The sequence below is a fragment of the Silurus meridionalis genome, chromosome 2 (genome assembly GCF_014805685.1).
Source record: "Silurus meridionalis isolate SWU-2019-XX chromosome 2, ASM1480568v1, whole genome shotgun sequence".
Classification (NCBI taxonomy): Eukaryota; Metazoa; Chordata; class Actinopteri; order Siluriformes; family Siluridae; genus Silurus; species Silurus meridionalis.
Window position 1 is genome coordinate 17,855,478 of NC_060885.1, and position 21,083 is coordinate 17,876,560.

Consider the following 21,083-nt stretch of genomic DNA (forward strand, 5'->3'; position numbering starts at 1 on the left):
TAAATGTATTTACATATTTTAATGTATATCAAACTGTATGGCGAAATGTATGCGAGCACCTGATCATGACACCCATATGTGCTTTTTGATCATCCTATTCCAATTGTGGCATTATAAAAACTCTCACCTTCCTTGAAAGATTCACCACTAAATTTTAGAGTGTTGCTCCAGGATTTGCCCATTTATTCACAAGCGCAATAGTGAGATTGGGCACTTACATCAGGGTGAGGAGGCATGGTGGAAACTTAGCATTCCTGTTTATCCTGAAAGTGTTCTGTTTGGGGAAGGCAAACAAATAGGTGGAGTGGTCATGTGTCAACAAACCTTTTGCAATAGTGAATGTGATAGCTATTTTACATAGTGTCAGATTTATTATAACTTTTGGATGTTTTGATGATGGTCAAATCAAGAGCAATACAGCAAATGTTTTAAAAATGTAATCCATTAATGCCATTAATGACACTTCTAGAATAAGTATTTTTATCTTTTATTTTAGCAACAGTGAATGAATTTGAACAATATGCCTGCCAGAAGTTTCCTTCTTTTTATTCCTTAGAAATGTAAGTCATAATATTTTCAGTAAAAATGAATATTTAAAAGAACTAAGTATAAAAAAGGCATCAGAGATCTCAACAGAGATTCAGTCCAGAGTCTGCCATTCAACTGGCTGGTATGAGACACTCTCTCAGAAATGGGAAGTGATGCAGGTGCCACTTATAATCCCACTGACCAACAATCACAAATAACTGCAATCAAGTCTTCATTCTCGATATGAACCATGTTTGATCTGGCCCTATATTTTTAAGCATTTTCATAACCATAATCTTATCTACATGATTTATGGTGCACCATTATATTTTTAATCCATATCTACAAAATAATAGTTTAACAGAAAAGCTATTTGTCTTTTTAAGCTAATGTTTACTTATAGATTGTTCTTTTACTTACTCTGGCATTAACATGATCAGATCAAATTGGCTTCTACAGCTTTCTTATCGCTTCTGATGTGGGATCGGTAACCATATAAAAAAATGTCAGTTTATTTAAATTGTTCTTTGGAATGATATTTTATCCTCTGCTCTACCTAAAGTAAATGAATACATTTATATATATATATAAAAATGAAGACTGCTGAAGTATCAATCCGTTAGCAATGAATGCATCCCAAAGGCAACTGCTGAATAAAATGTATGCGGTAATTGCGCAGGGGATTTGGAAAGCTTTGAGAGAGCAGAGTTGAGTTATACAGTCAGTCACTGGAAGACACTGTGGTATGCTGGACACTGCTGAGACTTCATGTATTTGAGGGCATACTTGAGTTCCTTGCTCTTTTTCTCCCACTTGTGAATAGACATAAGCAGTAGCTGCTGGTCCACTTTACGGCCCATGATGAGGAAGCTACTCCCAAGGTTGTCGAGCTGGGAACACGGGCAGTTTGCACCATTCTTGATGTACAGCGTCAGCTTCTTCATGTCTTTTTTGCGCAAGATCCCCATCTTGAGAACCTTCTTCTTCTTCTGAGCAGCGATAAGTTTGCGGTCACCTTTCTCCTTCTTCACTTCTTTGATCTTCATTTTGAGTGCTAGAGGAGACATAAAACAATTAAATGTATTAAAACAAACTACTTTCATTCAGTGGAAAAGAACAATGTCAACATGTCAGTAGAAAAGTGTGCGAGTGTACGTGCTGTCATTCTCAATTTACACGCTTGAGGGTGGGAAGTAGGGGAAACCCCTTCATTCCTTTTAGGGCTCCCACCATCATACTGGTTTCATTCTTTTGTACTTTCTCAAGCAGCAAGACATTTCACAACAAGCACACAGGAACATCCTGGGCTATCCTATTCAGCAGAATAGTTTACACCTCCCCAGAGGAGCATCATTTAGCCATGCATGGCATTAATTGCAGTCACCCGGGACAGTACAGAGAACTGAATGGAAAGTTTCAAAGACAGATGTGAAACACTCCTACAGTGGCCAAAGCACTTTCCCACCTCATTCACTGCGCTTCTATGGAGCCTAAGCTACAAACCTTACATAAGCAGTAAAGAAAAAGTCTTGTCCATGAAAATCATGATGATTTATGTACCATAAGATTGATTGTAGGCTTAATGCATTTTTTTTTTACATAAGGAGGAAGGCCTTGAACAATAAATTAAAATCATTAAATAATAAATTAAATAATGTTCAAAATATAATAATAATAATAATAATAATAATAATAATAATAATAATAATAAATGCATTACGCTTTGGTAGACAAATTCAAAAAGATGAGTTCTGGGAAATCATTCAGATAATAATCCTGTTCAAAAGAACGAACAGGTCTTATCTTATTTTTATCTTCACTAACCACTTTATCTTTGTCTGTGTAAAAGTGTCTGGATCCTATTAGTACTCATATACATATACATTAGTTTACATCTCTGATGGGATGCCAGTCCTTTGCAGACCACCATGTAGACACATTCACACCTAGGGGCAATTCAACATAAATCTACAGGAATTTTTTCCCAGAATTTCCCTTTTTTTGGAGATGGGAGGAAACCAGCGATCTCCGAGGAAGTCAATGCAGACATTAAAAGAACATACATGGAACTCCACATAGAGAGTAACTTGAGCTCAGTATTAAATACACAATAACCACGAATCATGTGAAACATTAATAAAACAATGCTATCTGCTATCTTATATCATATAGTTATGCTGCATTTTGAAGAAGTGTGAAATCAAGAGATTAACTATACATAAGCTATGATTATAATTTTTGCCCATCAGCTGTAATGCTCGGTGAGTATGAGCATGTCTGGGTAACATTGTGATGACAAGCTGAACTTATGTTTTAAACAAGAGCTGGTTTAAATTGTGGCTGGTTGGTTTGATGGAGTGGCTTGATGAATGCAGGTAGGGAAAAGTATCCACTCTGAGCAGAAACAGATCCTTAAAAGGTTTTTTTTTTTTTTGTAAATATAGCAAATGTGCCAATGTCCAAAATCTTGATTGTTTTTTATCAGTAGAGTTTATTTGTCACCAAAAATATTTAATTGTTACATGACATTTTTTTTATAATTTGCTTACCTAAAAACTAGGAAAAAAAAGGTCATAAAAAATATATATACATAATTTTGAAGAATAATTCAGGAAACTTCCGAGCCTATTGCTAATAATGCATTACAAACTGACAACAGTAGTATTGTATCTACAGTAAAAATAAACTCACTTTTACCCCACCCCTAATTTTTGTTTATGAATTACTAGATAGCAAATAAGTAATGCAGACCTGTGAATATTTATACTTGAGTCATTTTGGGAAATTTGATTGTTATGTTACTTTACAATTATCTGTTCTGGGTTAAAATTTTTATAAATTTGAATAATGTTTTATTTGTATTTTTGTTATCAGTAAAATAAGTACATGTAAACTCAAATTTAGCACAATAATTGTAATTAGTATTTTTACACACTTTTATTTTAACATATTCAGAGTATAAAGAAAGCTAGTGCAACAGAGGCTCTCAGTGATTCCATTGTAGGTAAACTCATACTGTAACTTGGCTACGTGCGTTTCAGTTATTATGAGTAAATTTAAGACAGAAAATTATTTTTTTTCACCTGTTTGTTGTTGAGATGGACAGCACTACAAATACACAACAGCTTACTTGACCAGAAACACGCTTTAAAGCTAATTTTAGTTTTTTACCTGCACGAATGTCTTAGGTTGTCTTTAAATGTTGTAAACCCTGGAAGTGTTCTCTCCATTAGATTTACAGTACACTGAACATCACTTTCACTGGTCTCATTCATTAATATTTCTTTCCCATTAGAAGTCTGTGTCTCACTCTGAATAGTAAGAAAATTGTATTAAAAGAGGTCTGTTTAAGTCCTATAATTAGGCTCAAACTTACAAAATGAAACAAGACAGTCAGAATGTTGTTCGTTAGCCAATAAAGACAGTCGAACAAGTGATTTCCTTTCAGTAATATCCTTCTTAAGAATAATTGTGCTGGCTCACTTAGTTTAGTTAATTTAGTGAATTTGTGGTAACTCAGAGCAACACTACAAAAAAAAGAACTTTTTTTTTATAATATCCAAGTGAATGAAATAGACCATACAGTTATGAAACATAATACTGTACCACATTTATTTGCAGACCACCAAAGAAATCTATCAAAATATCAGTGAATGCAATGTTAAATGGCAATATGGAACAGAGAAATGTGAGCATAGCACTATTAATTAGGCCTTTTTTGAAGTAAGAGATTAACCTGAACATTTTCTTGTGAATATTTAGAAATATGTATTTGATATGACTGCTGTCTGTCCAAATGTCTGCAAGAACAGTCAATCCTCCTACTCAACACACTGGTGCAAGCAATTTGTCATACTTAAACGTGATTATATACAAAAGTAGGCGGCTACATCCAAATAAAACAAACCGCACAGCCAAAGACAACTGACAGAATGAAGCCACTTCATGGCCTTCACTGTATAAAGACTTTTCTGAACCTTTCTCCAGCCAACTCCAAACAGAGAAATACAGTTTTTTTGTAGATCCACAGCTAATAGGTCAGTACCAGACATTTTGGAGGTTTAGACAAACTTTCAAGACCTTCAACCAGTACAGAGGAGAGATTTTGCTCCTTACACTATGTACAGGAGAACACAGTGTTACATAGTTTAAAAATATATATTAATATAGTGTATATAATTATATGCATAGCTTCACTCATTTAATCTTATTATATTGTTTGCTTCTTTTACATCCAGTCACATCAACCGTAATACATTTCTGATTTTTTTCCCACAAAAATAAAAGCACGAGGCCTATGAATGCTGAGGAATCACATAGTGTATGTTTCTCATTTTGGGGAAAATTAGTTCAACAGGTAGACAACTCTTTTTCTGAATAGTGCTTTTTTTTCAGTAGTATGAGATTGATCAATATGTTATCTCTATGTGTGTGTGTGTGTGTGTGTGTGTGTGTGTGTGTGTGTGTGTGTGTGTGTGAGACACTGTAGGGATTTTAGCTGCTTTTCATGAGGAAAATTATTTTTTTTATTAAAGCTTTTGCCTAAATCTAAAATAGCTATTCATTCATTTTTTGGTTTACTGGTGTGAGAATAGGAGTATGAGTGTCAGTGTGCATGTGTTATATGTTAGATTCCTACTTACCGAAGTCACTGGCACAGAAGTGCTCCATTATTGTGTCGGCTTTCAGCTCATTGTCACAGGGTGGACATGCTTTTGAAGCTGCCAGGAGAAAAGGAGAAAATAAAACAGTTTTGACAGATTAATTTACCATTTAAAAAAATGATATGGCAGTTTATGGTTTGATTAACACATTTGGTTCATATCCCTCATGCTTGACATACACAATATTTTGTCTTGTACACTTAAGCTACAGGGGGATGTGGGACTACAGTCCGGTTCACAGAAGCACTGACCACTTTGTAAACAGTTTGTAAATTTCGTCTTGTCACATGCTATTTTCTGTGGGGAGGATACACAGAACAGGAGTCTGGTGCAATGTTTGCATTGCAATTAAGGTGATGAAAATGTTTGAATTTAGATATGTGTATATTTATAGTGTACCAGCATGGCAAAAAAAAAAAAACTACCACAGAAAAGTGCTCTTTTCTGATTTTTTTCCAGGCAGCTACTGAGTGACAACTGAACTCATGTTTCTCTTCTCTTCTAACATGAACAAATCTGACAAATGCAAGAATGGAAACAGTATTTGCTCAATCGCAGTTCAAATCAGAAAAGATTATATCAAATCCCTTTTTTACCATAGGTCGAATGTATAATATATCATCTGAGCCATGACTTTTACAGACATAAAGGCTGTTGTACTTTCACAGAAATCCTTATGTGTGTATGTGCATTCTAATGGAGTCTCGTTTTTTTTTAAGAGAGACAGGAAGGCATGTAAAGTGCGCCGCTGCTGCTCTCAAAAAAAAAAAAGGGAGCTAAAGGCCAGGGCTAATAGTGCTTAATCCATAGCTTTCAGAATAATAATGAGAGGGAATTCTCCAGGCAACTGGATGTTTGATTTCCTCTGCAATGAGTCACTTCAGACTTCTTCCACAAACTCAAGCAGTTTTGTTCCACAAATGAAGTTCTATGTGGTTATAAATGATTCGATGAATGTGAACGTGTTACAGTAATGCTCTCTATGGGCCTGCCAGTTTAGCTAATGAAAAAGAATACTCAATAGCCGACGAGCAAACTACATGCAGACTTTTAGAACAATCCTGATTTTAACAAGGACTGACACACACAAGCACAAAATAAAAACACACTTCAATGGACTCTTAAATCATTGTAGTATGATAGACTATAATGGTATAATTATATCAAATGTAGTTTTAAGAATACTATTACTTTATTAAATATTGTAATAAATCACGCCTTTACCGTAAATTTAATTCTTTGTGCATTTCTCAGGAAAAAAAATACAAACGATTATAAGAACTTAATAAGCTTGTGTAACGTTTTTTATTTCTTCTATTGTCAGCAAAATATATAAAATTCTCAGTTTTTTTTTCTATCAGGTTTTCTGCAAGCTTCTATACCCCTACATACTCATACAGTGAGTCACAGCAACAAGCAAGATCATACATTTTCAACAAGATCTTGTATTCAGCATTATGCATGCAGCATTATGATTAACAGCAACAATTACAGACTTGATGTGGGTTTGTCCAGTGACATGACAAAGTTGAAAGAAGTGTTTCTTCTTATGCGGGTGAAACACTAGAAAGCATATGAACCGTCTTTTTATTTGGTGTCAAAAGGGGAATAGTAGTTGCATCACACAGTAAAAGTTACTGTGGTGACCAGCAGTAGAAATGTTTCCTGGCGACTTGCTAGCACATCCACTGGCGCAGCGATAAAATATCTATTTGTGCGTACCTAGAATCAGCGTTCAAAGCAGAAATGTAGCAGATTTGATTTTTTCTATTAACAGAATTTAGGGGGAAAACTGTTTTTTTTTTTTTTTTAGAAATAAAATTTAAATCCTTATGATCATGTTATATATTCTGTCTGTATTCTATTCATTGACCAATCATCAAAACTTTTAGAAACAACATAAGAAAGCAAAAGTGCCTGGGGTTAAGCAGTTACATGATTCTACCCACCCCTTTTCTGATTCCTTTTTCCAGGTTGAAAAATTAGGGTCAGAGTTTATCACGCCAATCACTAGCTCAGCCACTGTGGCAGATCATTCAAAAAAAAGTTAAAGGTCTGTAAGTTTCATTGCCTTAGGTTGTAGCGAGTGGTGAGGAAACCCCGCTGTATGCACAATCCAGCCAAATTTCCTATACATTCCCTGAGAACTCTAGACTTTGCTTCAGCTGGTGACACTCACACAATCTTGATCTGAATAAAGATAACTGTGGCATTTTACTTAATGTCTTCAGCCTTTAACACTGTCTGACAGTCACACTCTTGAAATTGCGCTGTCTTATTTGAACTGCAAAGTAATTTATTCACGTTTGCTGGGTGGCTTATTGGCAGACTGCCCTCTTGAAGTAAAGCCAAAGCATGTGCCTGAGGAGCTATATGTAGCACTGGGATTTCTGCAAACTGAGTTTCTGTGTGGATTTAGTGATCGACTCACATTAACAGAGCATCTCAAGCTATTCGCAATTGATTCAGCTAATCAAGTTACAAGTGAATAAGGCTGATTGGATCACATAAAAAAGTTAGTACATAAGACTAAGCTAAGAATTTAAGAAAAAAATAATAATAATTTTATATATATATATATATATATATATATATATATATATATATATATATATATATATATAAACAAGCCCTGGTTAATTGTAGTCATTTTCAAAATATGAACTCTTATATAAGTCAGTAGTTCAGGTGCAATTTGCTTGTTGTTATTTTTTATTTTTTTCTATCAAATAATCCCGTCATACATTTGTATAAACATCTCATTAAAATTTTCATTCCTAAATGCATCGCTCATTCATCTCAAGAAGGTACAAGATAAAACACAAATGACATGAAACATTTGAAAACCATGACCATAATTTAAAAGAAGAATAACTTTTTTTTTTTTTTGGCTCTGTCAGTTTGGCATTAGATTTGAGAGAATGAGCATGCCTCATACATGAAAAATGTTCCTCTGTTATTGTAATTAATGTTTGAAGCCCCTCACCCACCCACATTGCTCCCTTACTGTAGAAATGCCATTTACCAGAATCCATGCATCCATCATCTAGGCATGGTACTCTCCAGATACCTATTCAGGAACTCAGATCTTGGCTGTGAACTGGCCCTGGAGGATTTTACCTTAGACCACAGAAGAAATCCCCCTCTACCTTGCTTAGACCACTGCTTACGGTGTACTGGAACTCTCGGCAGGCCATTAAAAAGCCAGACCCATCAATATCATGTGTGCTTGTGTCGCCAAGCTATCTTGTTCTCATCACCATGCCCCTTTATCAAAATAGACATCAATGTGAGCTGCGTGCTGCCTCAGTCATCAGGTGTAACATGTAACCACTCTGGTTACACTTTTAGCTTTTGCACCTTTTGACTGTATCATGACATGTATTAGCTAAAGGGCCTCACTGCAAAAAAAAAATCTTTTTTAAAAAAGCTAACGAACACAGGTGGTTATTGGATTGCTAAAAATTATATAATAAAAATCTTAGAGAATTCTGAGATTAACTCTGCAACCACAACCATGTTGATTATAGCTGGGGTTAGCAGGGGGTCAGACCAGAAGCATTTTAGTATCAGAATTCCATTTTTTAAAGCAATTACTATGTTTTTCTTTCTGGTCATTATAACACTAGAACAGTTGTATTTTTAAAGTATGAAGTCAGTATGATTGATTTTTTTCTTACTTCCTGACTTACATGTTCACCCCTTTTGTCAACCAGAACACATACAGATATTTTTTGTGTGAACAATAAACACTAACTTTGGGTATATAATCACTATTGTTCAGTTTGGTTCTTCAGCAGCAAAGTGAGTCTAAAAAGTGGATTTAAGTACTGATTGTTCCTAATTCATTTAGCTATTTATATGTAAATAAGCAGATATTACTCTGCATGTTTATTACACTTAAACCTTTACATGGGTTAAAAAATGAATTAATTAAAACATTATTAATTAGTATAATATGCCTGAAAATGATTGGGAGGTGTTTCTGTTAGTCTGTGGACACAGTATATTTTAAAAGTCAGGCTATTTTCTGAATATTATTATTGGAATTCTTAAAAAAAAAAAAAAAAAAGTTGAAGGAATTTGCATCACTGCTTCTCCCAAGGCAAGGAAAGAATGCACTGTGTATGTCTTTCATTTTGTCTGTTCCCTTATTTTCTTTGTTTTTTCATGTTGTGCAAATGATCTGAATATTGACAAAGAACATGCTTCTTCCCTTAGTCCCTATGATTGCTTAATGTCACTCCCCTCCCTGTACACATTCCATTTTCTTTCTACTTCACCTTTTTTTAATGGATGGCCCTTATATCTTCAATGAGGCTAACTAATGTATGGTAATTCAGACTAAATACTGACCCACAGTAGTTGTGGTTAATTGTTTGTAAATAAATGTTTTGGTAATTATCTCCCTGGCTAATTGGCTAAACAAAAAAATGAGAGAGAAAGTGAGAAAGGCCAGACACAACATAAGTTGCTCCTTCACATTCCAAATGAGATTGTACTTTTAGATAGCGAAGACTCAAAGTACTTTGTGTCTTTCTAAGTGTACAATTAATTCTCTGCTTTTCACTTTTTGAGAACTTGCAGCTAATAAAGAGAAAAGAAAAGAATATGTAAGCAGAACTGCAAATGATTTTTTTTTTTATCTGTCTAAGTAGATATGACCTTTTTTAACCAGTAATTTACTCGTTGCTTCTGCATTGTTAAATACAATATGAATAAGCATAGAAATGTTGCTAAATATTTTAATGCTGGTGATGCAAATGTTGTAGTTGTATTCAATGTAACTGATTTTGATGTTAGTTTTTGTATGTGACATGTATATGTGACACTCTCACTATTTATTAGCTATCACTAAATCAAAGTATTACATTTTACATATTAAGCTTTTGTTTGTATATTTATTCTAATGTTATTTAAACAACAATTATTACTGACTGTCACTTATATAGATTCAAGCAGTCAAGTGGTTTAATAGGACTCAGGAGCTTGTCATATCTTCAGTGTACTTGTCAGGAATGTTATAATTGTTTGGCTTATTTCTTAATGTATAACATACATAGTCTTTCAGTAATTAGCATTGTTTTAATTAGTTATTTGTGTCTGTTATTCTATTTGGAAAAAATATATATATAATATATGATTTATCAAACTTTTTTGAGTCATACCTGGAGTTTGAGTGGCATGATTCCCAGAGAACTGCATAGGGATGCAGAGATCATTATCAATGGGGAACTTTTCACACTGGAGCATCTCTGGCCATGGAAAGCCATAGGTCTCCATGACAGGAGCACAGCTGTTCCTGACGGCCTCACAGAGAGAGCGGCATGGATAAATGGGCCGGTCCAGACACACCGGAGCAAACAATGAGCAAAGGAACACCTGTGTGTCAGCGTGGCAGCGCTTGGCCACGAGGGGTACCCAGCTGCCCGCCTGCTGCATCACCTCAGGCATGGTCTCGTGGTCCAGCAGGTTGGGAAGTCGCATCTTCTTGTAGCCAACAGTGTAGCAGAGACGAAGCTCGGCCGGGATGTCCACGCACTGTGGTTGCTTAGCATAAAAGCGCCCGTTGTGGAAGTTGTCGGACTGCCAGCTATAATAGTCGTACTCCTCTGCCAATGTGGCTGAACTGAAGAAGACCAGTCCCAGTGCTAACGTCATTGAACTAACCACACACACCTGCCTCTTATGCACAGCCATGCTTCTTGAGTTCTATAGTTTATCAGTGTTGGTGTAAAGAGGGCAGCAATACAGTAATCCCTTTTTCCCTCTTAAATAGAAGTCATTGATAGAAAATCAATGGTCAAAGTATAGTTTGCGGTTCCTTCCCTTGTTCAGTGTTGCACCAGTTAATCTTCCAGTATTTGCAATCTCCTGACTTCAATGATTCAGGTGGTTCTTCAAGGAGGGCTGAGTTGCAGCTTTCTCCCCTCTGCTGTTTTCTAGGCTCTCTAAGATGCACCTAAGGAATATGAAGGAGTGGGTTGCTGGCTTTACCAGCCGACAGCCCCCTAACAAGCTGCAAGTCCACTCCACCTCCCACAGTCTTCTCCTGTGCTGAATAAGACCGCCTCCAGTGACAACAGCCAACTGCTCTACAGTGGGCGGCACTCTTGGATAGACTGGCACTCCCCCACAGCCCACCTCCCCAAGTCACACAGCCTGGCCTGTAGCACAAACTCTGTGTGTGTGTGTGTGTGTGTGTGAGAGAGTGAAAAGTGAAAAAAAAAGCATGTATGTTGTGTGTGGAGTGTGTTCAGCCTGTTGCTCTTCTTTACATATGTATATACACTCATGCACATACACAAACATACACACATTCTTTTCTCAGCTTTCCATTTTTTAAGACATTGTGTGTAAAGAGAACCTTTTCTAGAAAGGCATTGAGATTCAGTGCAGCTACAGGTGGTCAGGGACATTTGGCCATGCTATTTGAGATATGCTAATGCCAGGCTTGGATGTGAATAGAGTCGGGCTTTCTCTCTGTCACCTTTTATCAGCGGCCTACACACACACACACACACACACACACACACACACACACATGGGGGGGGACCCAGCCTTTAGCCTGCAAGCACTCAGCAGCAGGGGGCCTTACAGCTATATTGTAGCCCTTCCCAACTAACCATTAACAGTTTATAATATCAGTCTTACTGATAGACCTCACACAAGAACTGCAGAAATGTTTGTTGTCCTCCATCTTTTCATGTCAAGCTAATGTACATTAAATGAAACTTTCATATTTAACAACTATTAAACTTTAACAGTTTAACAGTTAAAAAAAACAGTTAAAAGTCAGCTGATGTTTTATTATCCAGATAAACCTGACCAAGCAATATATCTTACAGTTTATAAAGATGCAGACACAGAACTGAATCCAGCCAAAGCATTATTTCAGCAATTACGCACTTTAAAAAACGTTGTTCATGTGGTGCATCTGCTCTATAAGTTTGTGGCTAAATAAATAATACAAAATAATTATTTTCTTTTAAAGATTAGTAGTTCCTGAGAATTCTTATTGACTTCATTGTCAGAGATAAAGGATTACAGCATTAAACTGTTTAAAGCTGCAGGTACTGTTCCATATTGATACACAAACCCCAAAAAAACACTATAAATTCAAAACCCCGTTATCTTGTGTCTTAGCAGATCGCAGTTGGACAACTTAATAAAACGTGAGTTCCCTCTGTACTCTCAGTTGAAAGGGAACGGTGCTTGGCTAGCAGTGCACTCCAAATCCCTCTGCTCTAGTCACTCCTTCTCACTGATGGAAACTCGCTTTACTGCCCAGATAGTGTCTGAGTCTAGTTGAAAAAGCGTCCTCAACCTTTGCTCCTTGAAAATCAATAATTGAGGCAGCAGTTCTAAAGGAGTCCTGTTCTCCTTGAGTAAGGATAACAAACGCTATCAGGGCAAATATTTAGATGATTTTATTGTCAGCCCATGAAGTATTTGGAACAGGTACAACTGTGTGATATCATTCTAAATTAAGAGAGAAGGGGGAAATATTATTATTATTCAATAATACTTCATAGAATGTATCATTGCTTAATAGTGAGATTTTTGTGAAATGACTAGGGGGATGCCAGGGCATCATTAACTTGTAGCCACACTCAGAATAGCATTAGTAACAATCATGCAAGAGGTGTGTAAGTGGGTAAAGTAAGCAAAACTTAAGCAAAAATAAGGTGCCTATACTTAAAGATTAATTTTAAGGACTTCTAAAAGAGTTTAAATGCTATTTCATGAGGTTAAGAAGAACATATCTGGACTACAGATTATTTGTCTTACTGTCTGTGTATTGATTATACTGTTTTGTGAAAGAGGCTCATATAACAGCTTTCTTAACTGTTTGAAAATGGCCATAATTTAAAATAAAATAAATATGTAATATAAATATATAAATAAATGTATTTTATTTTATTATTTATATATGTAAATATATAAATAAAATGTATTTAACTACTAAAAAAGAAGATTAAAAAAGATTTAAAAACCATTATTTTCTTCTTCTTATTATTATTGTTCTTCTTTCTTCTCTTCTCTTCCTATTATTATTATTATTATTATTATTATTATCAGCATAAACCTATATTTATTTTTATCTTTTTTTCAGCTCTCTCTGGCACTGATTAAAGAAAAATAAAAACATTTGAATTGGTTCAGAATTTTACTGTTATAATCTTCCATCTCAAGTATTCAGTCAAAGTTATATTACAGCTTATATATTAATAGCTGTTTAATAATATCAAAGTCTATATACTATACCTTCCATCTCTCCATAACCGTTTAAATGACCACAGCAAAATCAGCAGCACAAAAAAAAGTAGTAAGTAAAAATTAAGCTGGATGATGAGTGAACATACACACTGAATATTTCTCCCACTAAATTAACCCTGCCCCCCATCCCCTCCCCCAGCTGTTTAATACATTGATTTCTATAAATTGTTTTGGGAAAAAAGGCATTTACCAACTACCATTAATACAATTTCTTCTATTTATTTTATAGTTATAGAATTATAGAATATTTATAGTTATAGAATTATAGAATATTTATAGTTATAGAATTATAGAATTATTTATTCTTCTATTTCATCCTGGATTAAATTAAATTCAAGATTTGACCATTAAAATACAATTCATATTGACAAAAGCTATTAACCACTTCGGATCATTAAAATAATATATCCTATAGCTTATTAAGTTCTTTCTCTGCTAAATATTTTTTTTACTAAAATGTTATATTAGAATTAATTTCTAATTTCAAATAAATATTTATATTTAAATAAAATATTTATTACAATTATACAATTATTAATTTGATAACATTTATTTATTAATATTAAAAAATATTTAATATTAAAAATATTAGCAACTGTTTAAAATAGGTTCAATTCTTTTGATGTTATTTTGTATTTGTATTGTTTTTTGCAGATTGACTCATTTTAATTAAACAGATTTATTTGGACAGGGATATGTTGCAAACACTATATATATATTTGCAAACCCTTTTTCCAAGGAAATGCGGAATATTCATTGACTTTAGGGTCTTTGGGTCTTGAGGGTCAGCACTCATAAATGGTAACTTGGAGTCAGGCGTACTTGTGGTCAATGCACTTCACTACAGATTGTGCTTCCTCCAATCACATTTCAGTTTTGTTTAAAGACTCTTGAAATGATCATGGTCATGGAGCAGAATTCAATGAGACAGATGAGAGAATAGAAAGACCTCAAAGGCAGGAGCCGTCCCTCGGTTCAGGCAAGAAGCAGGATGCCCGAGGGCTGTATGTCTCTGAAGCCTTAATCTGGATGAGGATGTGAAACTTCCACTGATATGCTTTATGGGAGATCCAAGTGTACTGAGGGAGAATAGCAATAAAACATGTGCAAATACCATCAATACAGAGATGCAAATATTCAGGATGATTCAAAGGAGTTATTTTATGTGGATTATATCCATCATTTAAGGATGTTCTTTTGCACACGTTTTACACTCTAGTAACATTTCAGGTATTAACCGAAATGTTGAGCTAAAGCAAACTTTAAGAGGCATCGTGATAAATATTACACTTAGCCTTGAAAAACTGCCATCTTGCCATGTTATAGGCCATCTGAGGGAGAGCAAGAACACTTGGCAAGCACGATTGTGGGTTACCATGTCAGCAATTTCTGCATGAAATGCGATAGCATAGTGATAAAATCACAGAGCTAGTGTGTGCATTTTTTTGTGTGTGCCTAATGCTTTTGTTTATAATCGTTTTTTATGATTGTGTTATTATCAAAGGAGCGCTTCACTTTTTTCTATTTTTTACAATGCTATGATAATAATAGTGTTATAATAACACTGGAATACAGTAAAACACATGAGATTAGTCAGTGACCAAGAAATGTCAATCAAATCAAAGCTAGTTTTTAATTTTATATTCAAATACAACTCTTCTACTCCCAAATCAGCAACAGAGCAGAAACAAAACAGCGATCCAGACAACTGCAGAATTTCCCTGGGTGTTTCTGTGTTGGCCTGCAGATGGAGAACACTGCTTCCCTCTCATTTCCTTTTCACTGTGGTCTATGAAGTGGGTCTGGCCTTTGTTGCCATAACAATCTGTCATGGTAAAGCTTCTTTATGTGGAGGACAAGTTGAATGAGACAAACTTAAAAAATTATAGAGCTAAAGATAACAACAAAAAATTGTATATGATTTTTGTATAATAATAATAATAATAATAATAATAATAATAATAATAATAATCCATTTTCTGGATTAGGGCTTAAAATTGGTTTTAAAATTTAAACAACATAAAAAAAATTATTTACACAGAGATTCCCCTCTCTCACTCTCTCTTGCTCTCTCTCTCACACACACACACACACACACACACACACACACACACACACACACTCTCTGTCTCTTACCTCTCTACTTTGCTGGACAATGTCTTGAACAACATCCTGTTGTCTTTCAGATTCTTGCTATATTAGCATTTTCTCAGTTTGGTTTTTAAATTCCATGTCATATAGGCTCTTTATTATGTATAGAAATACTGATGATGTATGATAACTTATGAGTCTTGTCTGTTTTCTTCTCACCTACTTAAGAGACTTTCCAACAGAGTGCAAAGTGCCAACACAAAAGAGCAGTAACACAGCATATTACATATGGCGTAATACATGCTCTCCTGCCATCCATAATGATTAATCATGTGTTATATTTGTTTATCTGTGCTGTCAGTTTCCTAGATATAGAACAAGCTCTTGACCTTTATCATGTCATACTTTTGGTAGTTAGAGGGGTGATTTATTTTTATTACTCCTACTTGGTCATGTTTAAATATAATATAAACACAATGACACCAGCTGAACCAGATGAAACTTTATTTTTTCATAATATAAAATACATTAGATAATATGATTATATTGAGATATATATTTAGACTGTTAATAATAAAAACTAAATATATAAGTTTCTCATTATCTCATTATTGATAAATTAATAAATCTCAATATTAATTTATTAGATATACAATCTTCTCTATATGGGGTAATTAGAATCTTCCACAATAGAGTGTAATCTAAGGCAATCTACTTTATCTGGGATGAAGTCCTATAAATCGATTGTTGTTTCCCTTTCACCTTCACCTTCAGAAAATGATTGGCTTGACTCATCAGAAAGACAGAGCTTCATTACTGTTGTCTCTTTTATTTATTTGCTCTTTATCTGATCTTGCAGCAGCAGGTAAAATACAGACATTTTGCTGTGGGAGCACAGGGAGATGGGAATATGTAAAAGTTAGAAACCTGCCTTGGCTTTGGATTTAAGGCTTTTATTTGCAGCAATCAGCTTGACTCCTTTAAGAATCAAAAGCAGGACCAGTGAAGAGAAGGCAAACTTCATCTCCCATATAAACCACAAGATGGAGTTACAGTGGAGTTACAGAGGGTTGGCTTGCACAAAATGTGTGATGGCTGGTCATGATAGTAGAGATATCATTTGGGAGATTAAAATCTGGCATGACAGTGAAGTAATAGACATGACAGAGCATTATATCACAAAGTTTCTGTGGTCTAATAATGTGGATGTGGGCCAGATTATTACACACATTTTATAGCAGATAAAGTTTAAGGTGCAAGTATAAAGTACAAGACTCAGAAGGTGAGAAAAAAAATGACAATTATTTCACAAACAAAAAGAATTAAAAAGCAGTTGAAACATGGTGCAAACCCCCAAAAATATTATAAACAGACAGACACAGGGCGAATCCAATATAAGACTGAGCCTGCCATTGATTTCAACATCAAGGTAATGAACACAACACAAAAATGCAAGGCTCAAAAGGTTGCAAGATGTTGTGCTGACTGAATAAAAATTATTCTATGCCATCTGTAAACATGAAGTACAGTATTTGATGGCTGAAGAAGAAATTGTTAGCATTTAGAGAAGGGGATCTCTGCTGGAGTATAAGATATAATGTCCTGCATACTGCGTTTCCTCAAAATACCAAACATAGAAAAAAGAATCATAGGGTCCTAATTCAATCTACCGCACTTTGATGTGATTACTTGTACTTGCTGATAGGCTACCGGAATCTGTTTTCTGAGCTAAAAAATATTTATCTTAAAGATAATTTACATTTACGGCATTTGGCAGACACCCTTTTCCAGAGTGACTTACAACTGAGCAGGGGAGGGTTAAGGGCCTTGCTCAAGGGCACAGCAGTGGTAGCGGGATTTAAGCCTGTGACCCTCCAATCCAATTCCGAACCAAATCCAATGCTTTAACTGAGCTGGCACCTCCCCCAATGACCATCTATCTATCTATCTATCTATCTATCTATCTATCTATCTATCTATCTATCTATCTATCTATCGATCTATCGATCTATCGATATCTATCTATCGATCGATTTAAACTTGCAACACTAGGCTTTATGTCTGCATAAAGCAAGAAGTTGTTCAGGACTGCTTAACATTCCAAGGCAACTCAGCTCTGTAAAGGTTTATTCAGTCATGACAAACTCCAATCTGAGGATATGGAACAGAACAAGACATCAATACATGAACGAAGTTGTGTAATTGCAGCATGCTTTCACAGTACATTTTATCAGTCACAGCTGCTGTGTAATCAAGTCTGCTGAGGTCAAGACACATTGAGGAGAAATGAAATGAGACCTGTGTTCAGAGCACATTTTCTTCAGGCAGCGGCAGGAAACTGGACCTTCACCAAACCATGATAATAGTTCTAATATGAACTTTTTTGATGACTAGTACACAGATGACAGAAAGGTTTTTTGATGAAAATATGTACCTTTTTTCCCGTAAGTCCGTGCTGAAACTGCCAGGTTGCACACCTGTATTTTCTGCAGGAAGTGTCCTAGTCTCTGGGCGTGTGTAAGCGAAATGTGTGAACTATACTTTTCCTTTTCAAAATGCAGGACGCTCCAAAAGCAGCAACGAAATGTGAATACCAGTGGCTGCTACATGAGCTGTACAGACATGCTTGTCGGATAGTGAGGTTACTAAACCACCAGAGTAAACAAATCTAGAACAATATTTAACATGTAACATAAACCAGTACGTTTTTGGAATCACACATGATTGTGCAATGTCTGGCTAAATGGGTTTTTTTTTTCCTTCTAGACATCAGAAAATTGAGAGGTATTTCAAAATGACAAAATTTTTTGTGGAAAGATAAATAAATCGCAAGAATTGGATATTGTGACAGGAATATGGCATGTTGGATGGTAGCAATGTCAGTCTAACCCACTTTCAGCACTAGGGCATTATCCTGTCGACAAGATAGCAGAGATATCTAATATAGCCAGCTTTGAAATCTGTGGCATTGGATAAAAAAAAATCTTATATTTGCTTGGAAAATTGACATAGTCTGGAATAGGTACATCCCTCAGAAGAGAATAAAGGGGTATCAGTAGTTATATATAGCCTATGAGAAAAAAAAAAGCTGCAGGATGTCTAAGAAATGAGTGTCGGTTCACATTTATTTTAGAGTCACAACAAGGCATAATGACCATTATTTCCAATCATTTACTAGTACTTGTTCTGAAAGTATGCTTATCTTATCAAAAATCTTGCTCTATCCTCTGAAGATGTTCACATTTAGGAAAATGTTAACCCATCTGTTGTCTTTAATCAAATAAAGCAGGTACCACCAAGTCGTAACTCCATGTCACAGGGGCCGTGGGATAAAAATGAACCCCGAGCCAATTGAGAAGCTCAAATGTCCCAAATAGCAGCACTGTGAAGAGTGATTCCACTGCCTCAAAGTTTATCTCTTCTTACTCTGTTTTGAGGGCACATTACCTTTTATTACCTGAGACTGATGACCTGATGCCCTCACTGTGCTCAAACTGATAAGATGACATCAGACTCACAGTGATTGACATGAAAGATAGAGTGTGCCGTCCCACCCAAAAAGAGCGTAGCTAATTTTGGGCTTAATTTTAGTGTCCACAATTTTTTTTGATAAAGCGCAAACTCCTTACTGTTGCACCACTCAGGAGAGACTGCATTATATTAAATAATCTGACATTTTACCAAACATTTCCAACTTTAAACCTTTCATGAGTTGCATTTTTTGTCATAAGTGTGTGTTACTTATATTTTTTTAACAGGTAGGATTTTCAGTAGGATTAATTTCCAGCCAAGGTCACTAACAGTGATTCCTTTCTTCATGTTTAATGTGTTTTTCTTTAGTGCAGATGTACTGTCCAAGGGAACGAATGCTATTCTGAAACATAGTCAAGACAAACTCTTTTTAAAAGCATTATTCCGTTGGCTTGCTGAGCTGTTGTACAAGAAGAGTCACAACAGATCAGTTATAGGCTTAATAGGAAATGCGGTTAGCTTTCTCAATTCCTTTCTTGACATTTGCTTAGTGCTTTAAGCTCCAATAATAATTCATTCCTAATTAAATACAAATCTTCATTATTGACTCTATTATCTGTACTCGCCACACACACACTTGTGAAAGTAAGATCTTATCTGACTATTACAATCTTCGCTGATTATTACACATGATAGGAGTTCAGCTGTTCCCTTTTAATTTTTATCATACATGAGTCCATCTTTGAAAGTGGTGACAGCAAGGGCCTTGAACCACCCGTTATGCAGTCACTGAGTTCATCTCCCCCCACGCCTGGAATAAGAAGACCATCATTTTCGCACTGAATGCCTTTACTTTTGGTTCCATTCCCGGATGTGCTAGTGTTTAAAATGAGTTCTGTCATTTTTTTTTCATATCCTGGTTTGCAGATTTGATTAGATTATAAGCCTGGTTAAGATCAGCTCTGAACATGGTCCCACATGGGGTTTCATTGCACTCTTATACTCATAAAACCTCATTTTATTGGAAAATTCATTTAATCTATAAAAAAAATCTACTTAAAAGACAGCCAGCATTTGAAACTGATTAGAGAATCCTTGAAAATAAGCAAGCATCACCTGTTTACTTTGACCTTTTGGCACAATATGTCTTAACACATTAGGGACTCCTTGGTGGAAAGAAAAATTGTACACAAAGAGTAATCCCTGGCTTTGATTTACTGGTCTGTATATAATTTCTATGCCTGTACCTGAGAACAGTAATTCACATGGAAAGGATTACCTTCAAAGCCTCGCCTCCTTCTACCTTACTGGGGTTCCAGCTGTTTTATAAGTGATACAAAACAGCCTGGAAACCTTATTTATTTTTATTATTATTATTATAAAACTTGGCCTCTTCACGTAACTGATGATGAACAGAAATGAAAAACTGATGAACTGGTGGAAACTAATAGATCTTTACTATGTTACTATCTTTCAGCAACAGTCTTTGAGTGGTGAAACAGAACATGGGTGTGTCCTAATACAGTCCAAAATGAGGAAATGGTTCCCTTTTGCACACCCTGCTGTGATTATCAGCCTTTTTTTTTGCCATAATGAGGCCGCCCAGATTTTGGCACACCAACCATGGACATTGGCCAAAATGGGGTGATGTGCTCTTACAGTTGGAAAACAGACATAACTTCAAAGCCTAAATTGTTTGGCAAATTTTCCATACAATGTACAGAGGAACAAAGAAAGTGAAAGTGGAGAGAGAAGGGAAATGTCTGACAAATTAATTTAAAGATGGAGCCAAAGGGGTTGGGCCCTGTCCATTTCTCCCTTCCCCCTACTATTTACATAGTGTTGATATGTGCTCTTTTCACCTTTGAAATGCTTTAAGGGACTGGAATTCTCTTTTTTCCCACTACACAATGAGATTAATTTGAAGCATGCCTTCAGGCTTCACCTCTAAGTGATTGGGTGAGAGTATAGGGAATCTGTGCTTCCGAGAACAAGGACAAGTCTTGGCTGTGTGAGATTCTCGTAACAGTCCTAATAGTTTCTATAATA

The 21,083-nt window shown here is 35.4% G+C and overlaps 1 protein-coding gene across 1 annotated transcript; it reads right to left on the reverse strand.

Moving 5' to 3' along the window:
• Positions 1-471: 471 nt before the first annotated feature.
• sfrp5 (secreted frizzled-related protein 5) lies at positions 472-11,246 on the reverse strand. The gene is made up of 3 exons (XM_046862575.1): positions 10,361-11,246; positions 5,172-5,249; positions 472-1,582 (listed from the first exon to the last, which is right to left on the reverse strand). The coding sequence occupies exons 1-3, from the start codon at positions 10,890-10,892 to the stop codon at positions 1,254-1,256; spliced, it is 939 nt and encodes a 312-aa protein (XP_046718531.1). The 5' UTR covers positions 10,893-11,246; the 3' UTR covers positions 472-1,253.
• Between the last annotated feature and the right edge of the window lie 9,837 nt (positions 11,247-21,083).

What these genes read in the sequence shown, in the direction of transcription:
- sfrp5 (XM_046862575.1), bottom strand. Translation starts at nt 10,892, where the DNA reads ATGGCTGTGCATAAGAGGCAGGTGTGTGTGGTTAGTTCAATGACGTTA. An exon ending in TCATGCCACTCAAACTCCAG is followed by an intron (nt 5,250 to 10,360) that starts GTATGACTCAAA and finishes TTCTCCTGGCAG; the next exon opens with CTTCAAAAGCATGTCCACCC. An exon ending in CTTCTGTGCCAGTGACTTCG is followed by an intron (nt 1,583 to 5,171) that starts GTAAGTAGGAAT and finishes TGTCTCCTCTAG; the next exon opens with CACTCAAAATGAAGATCAAA.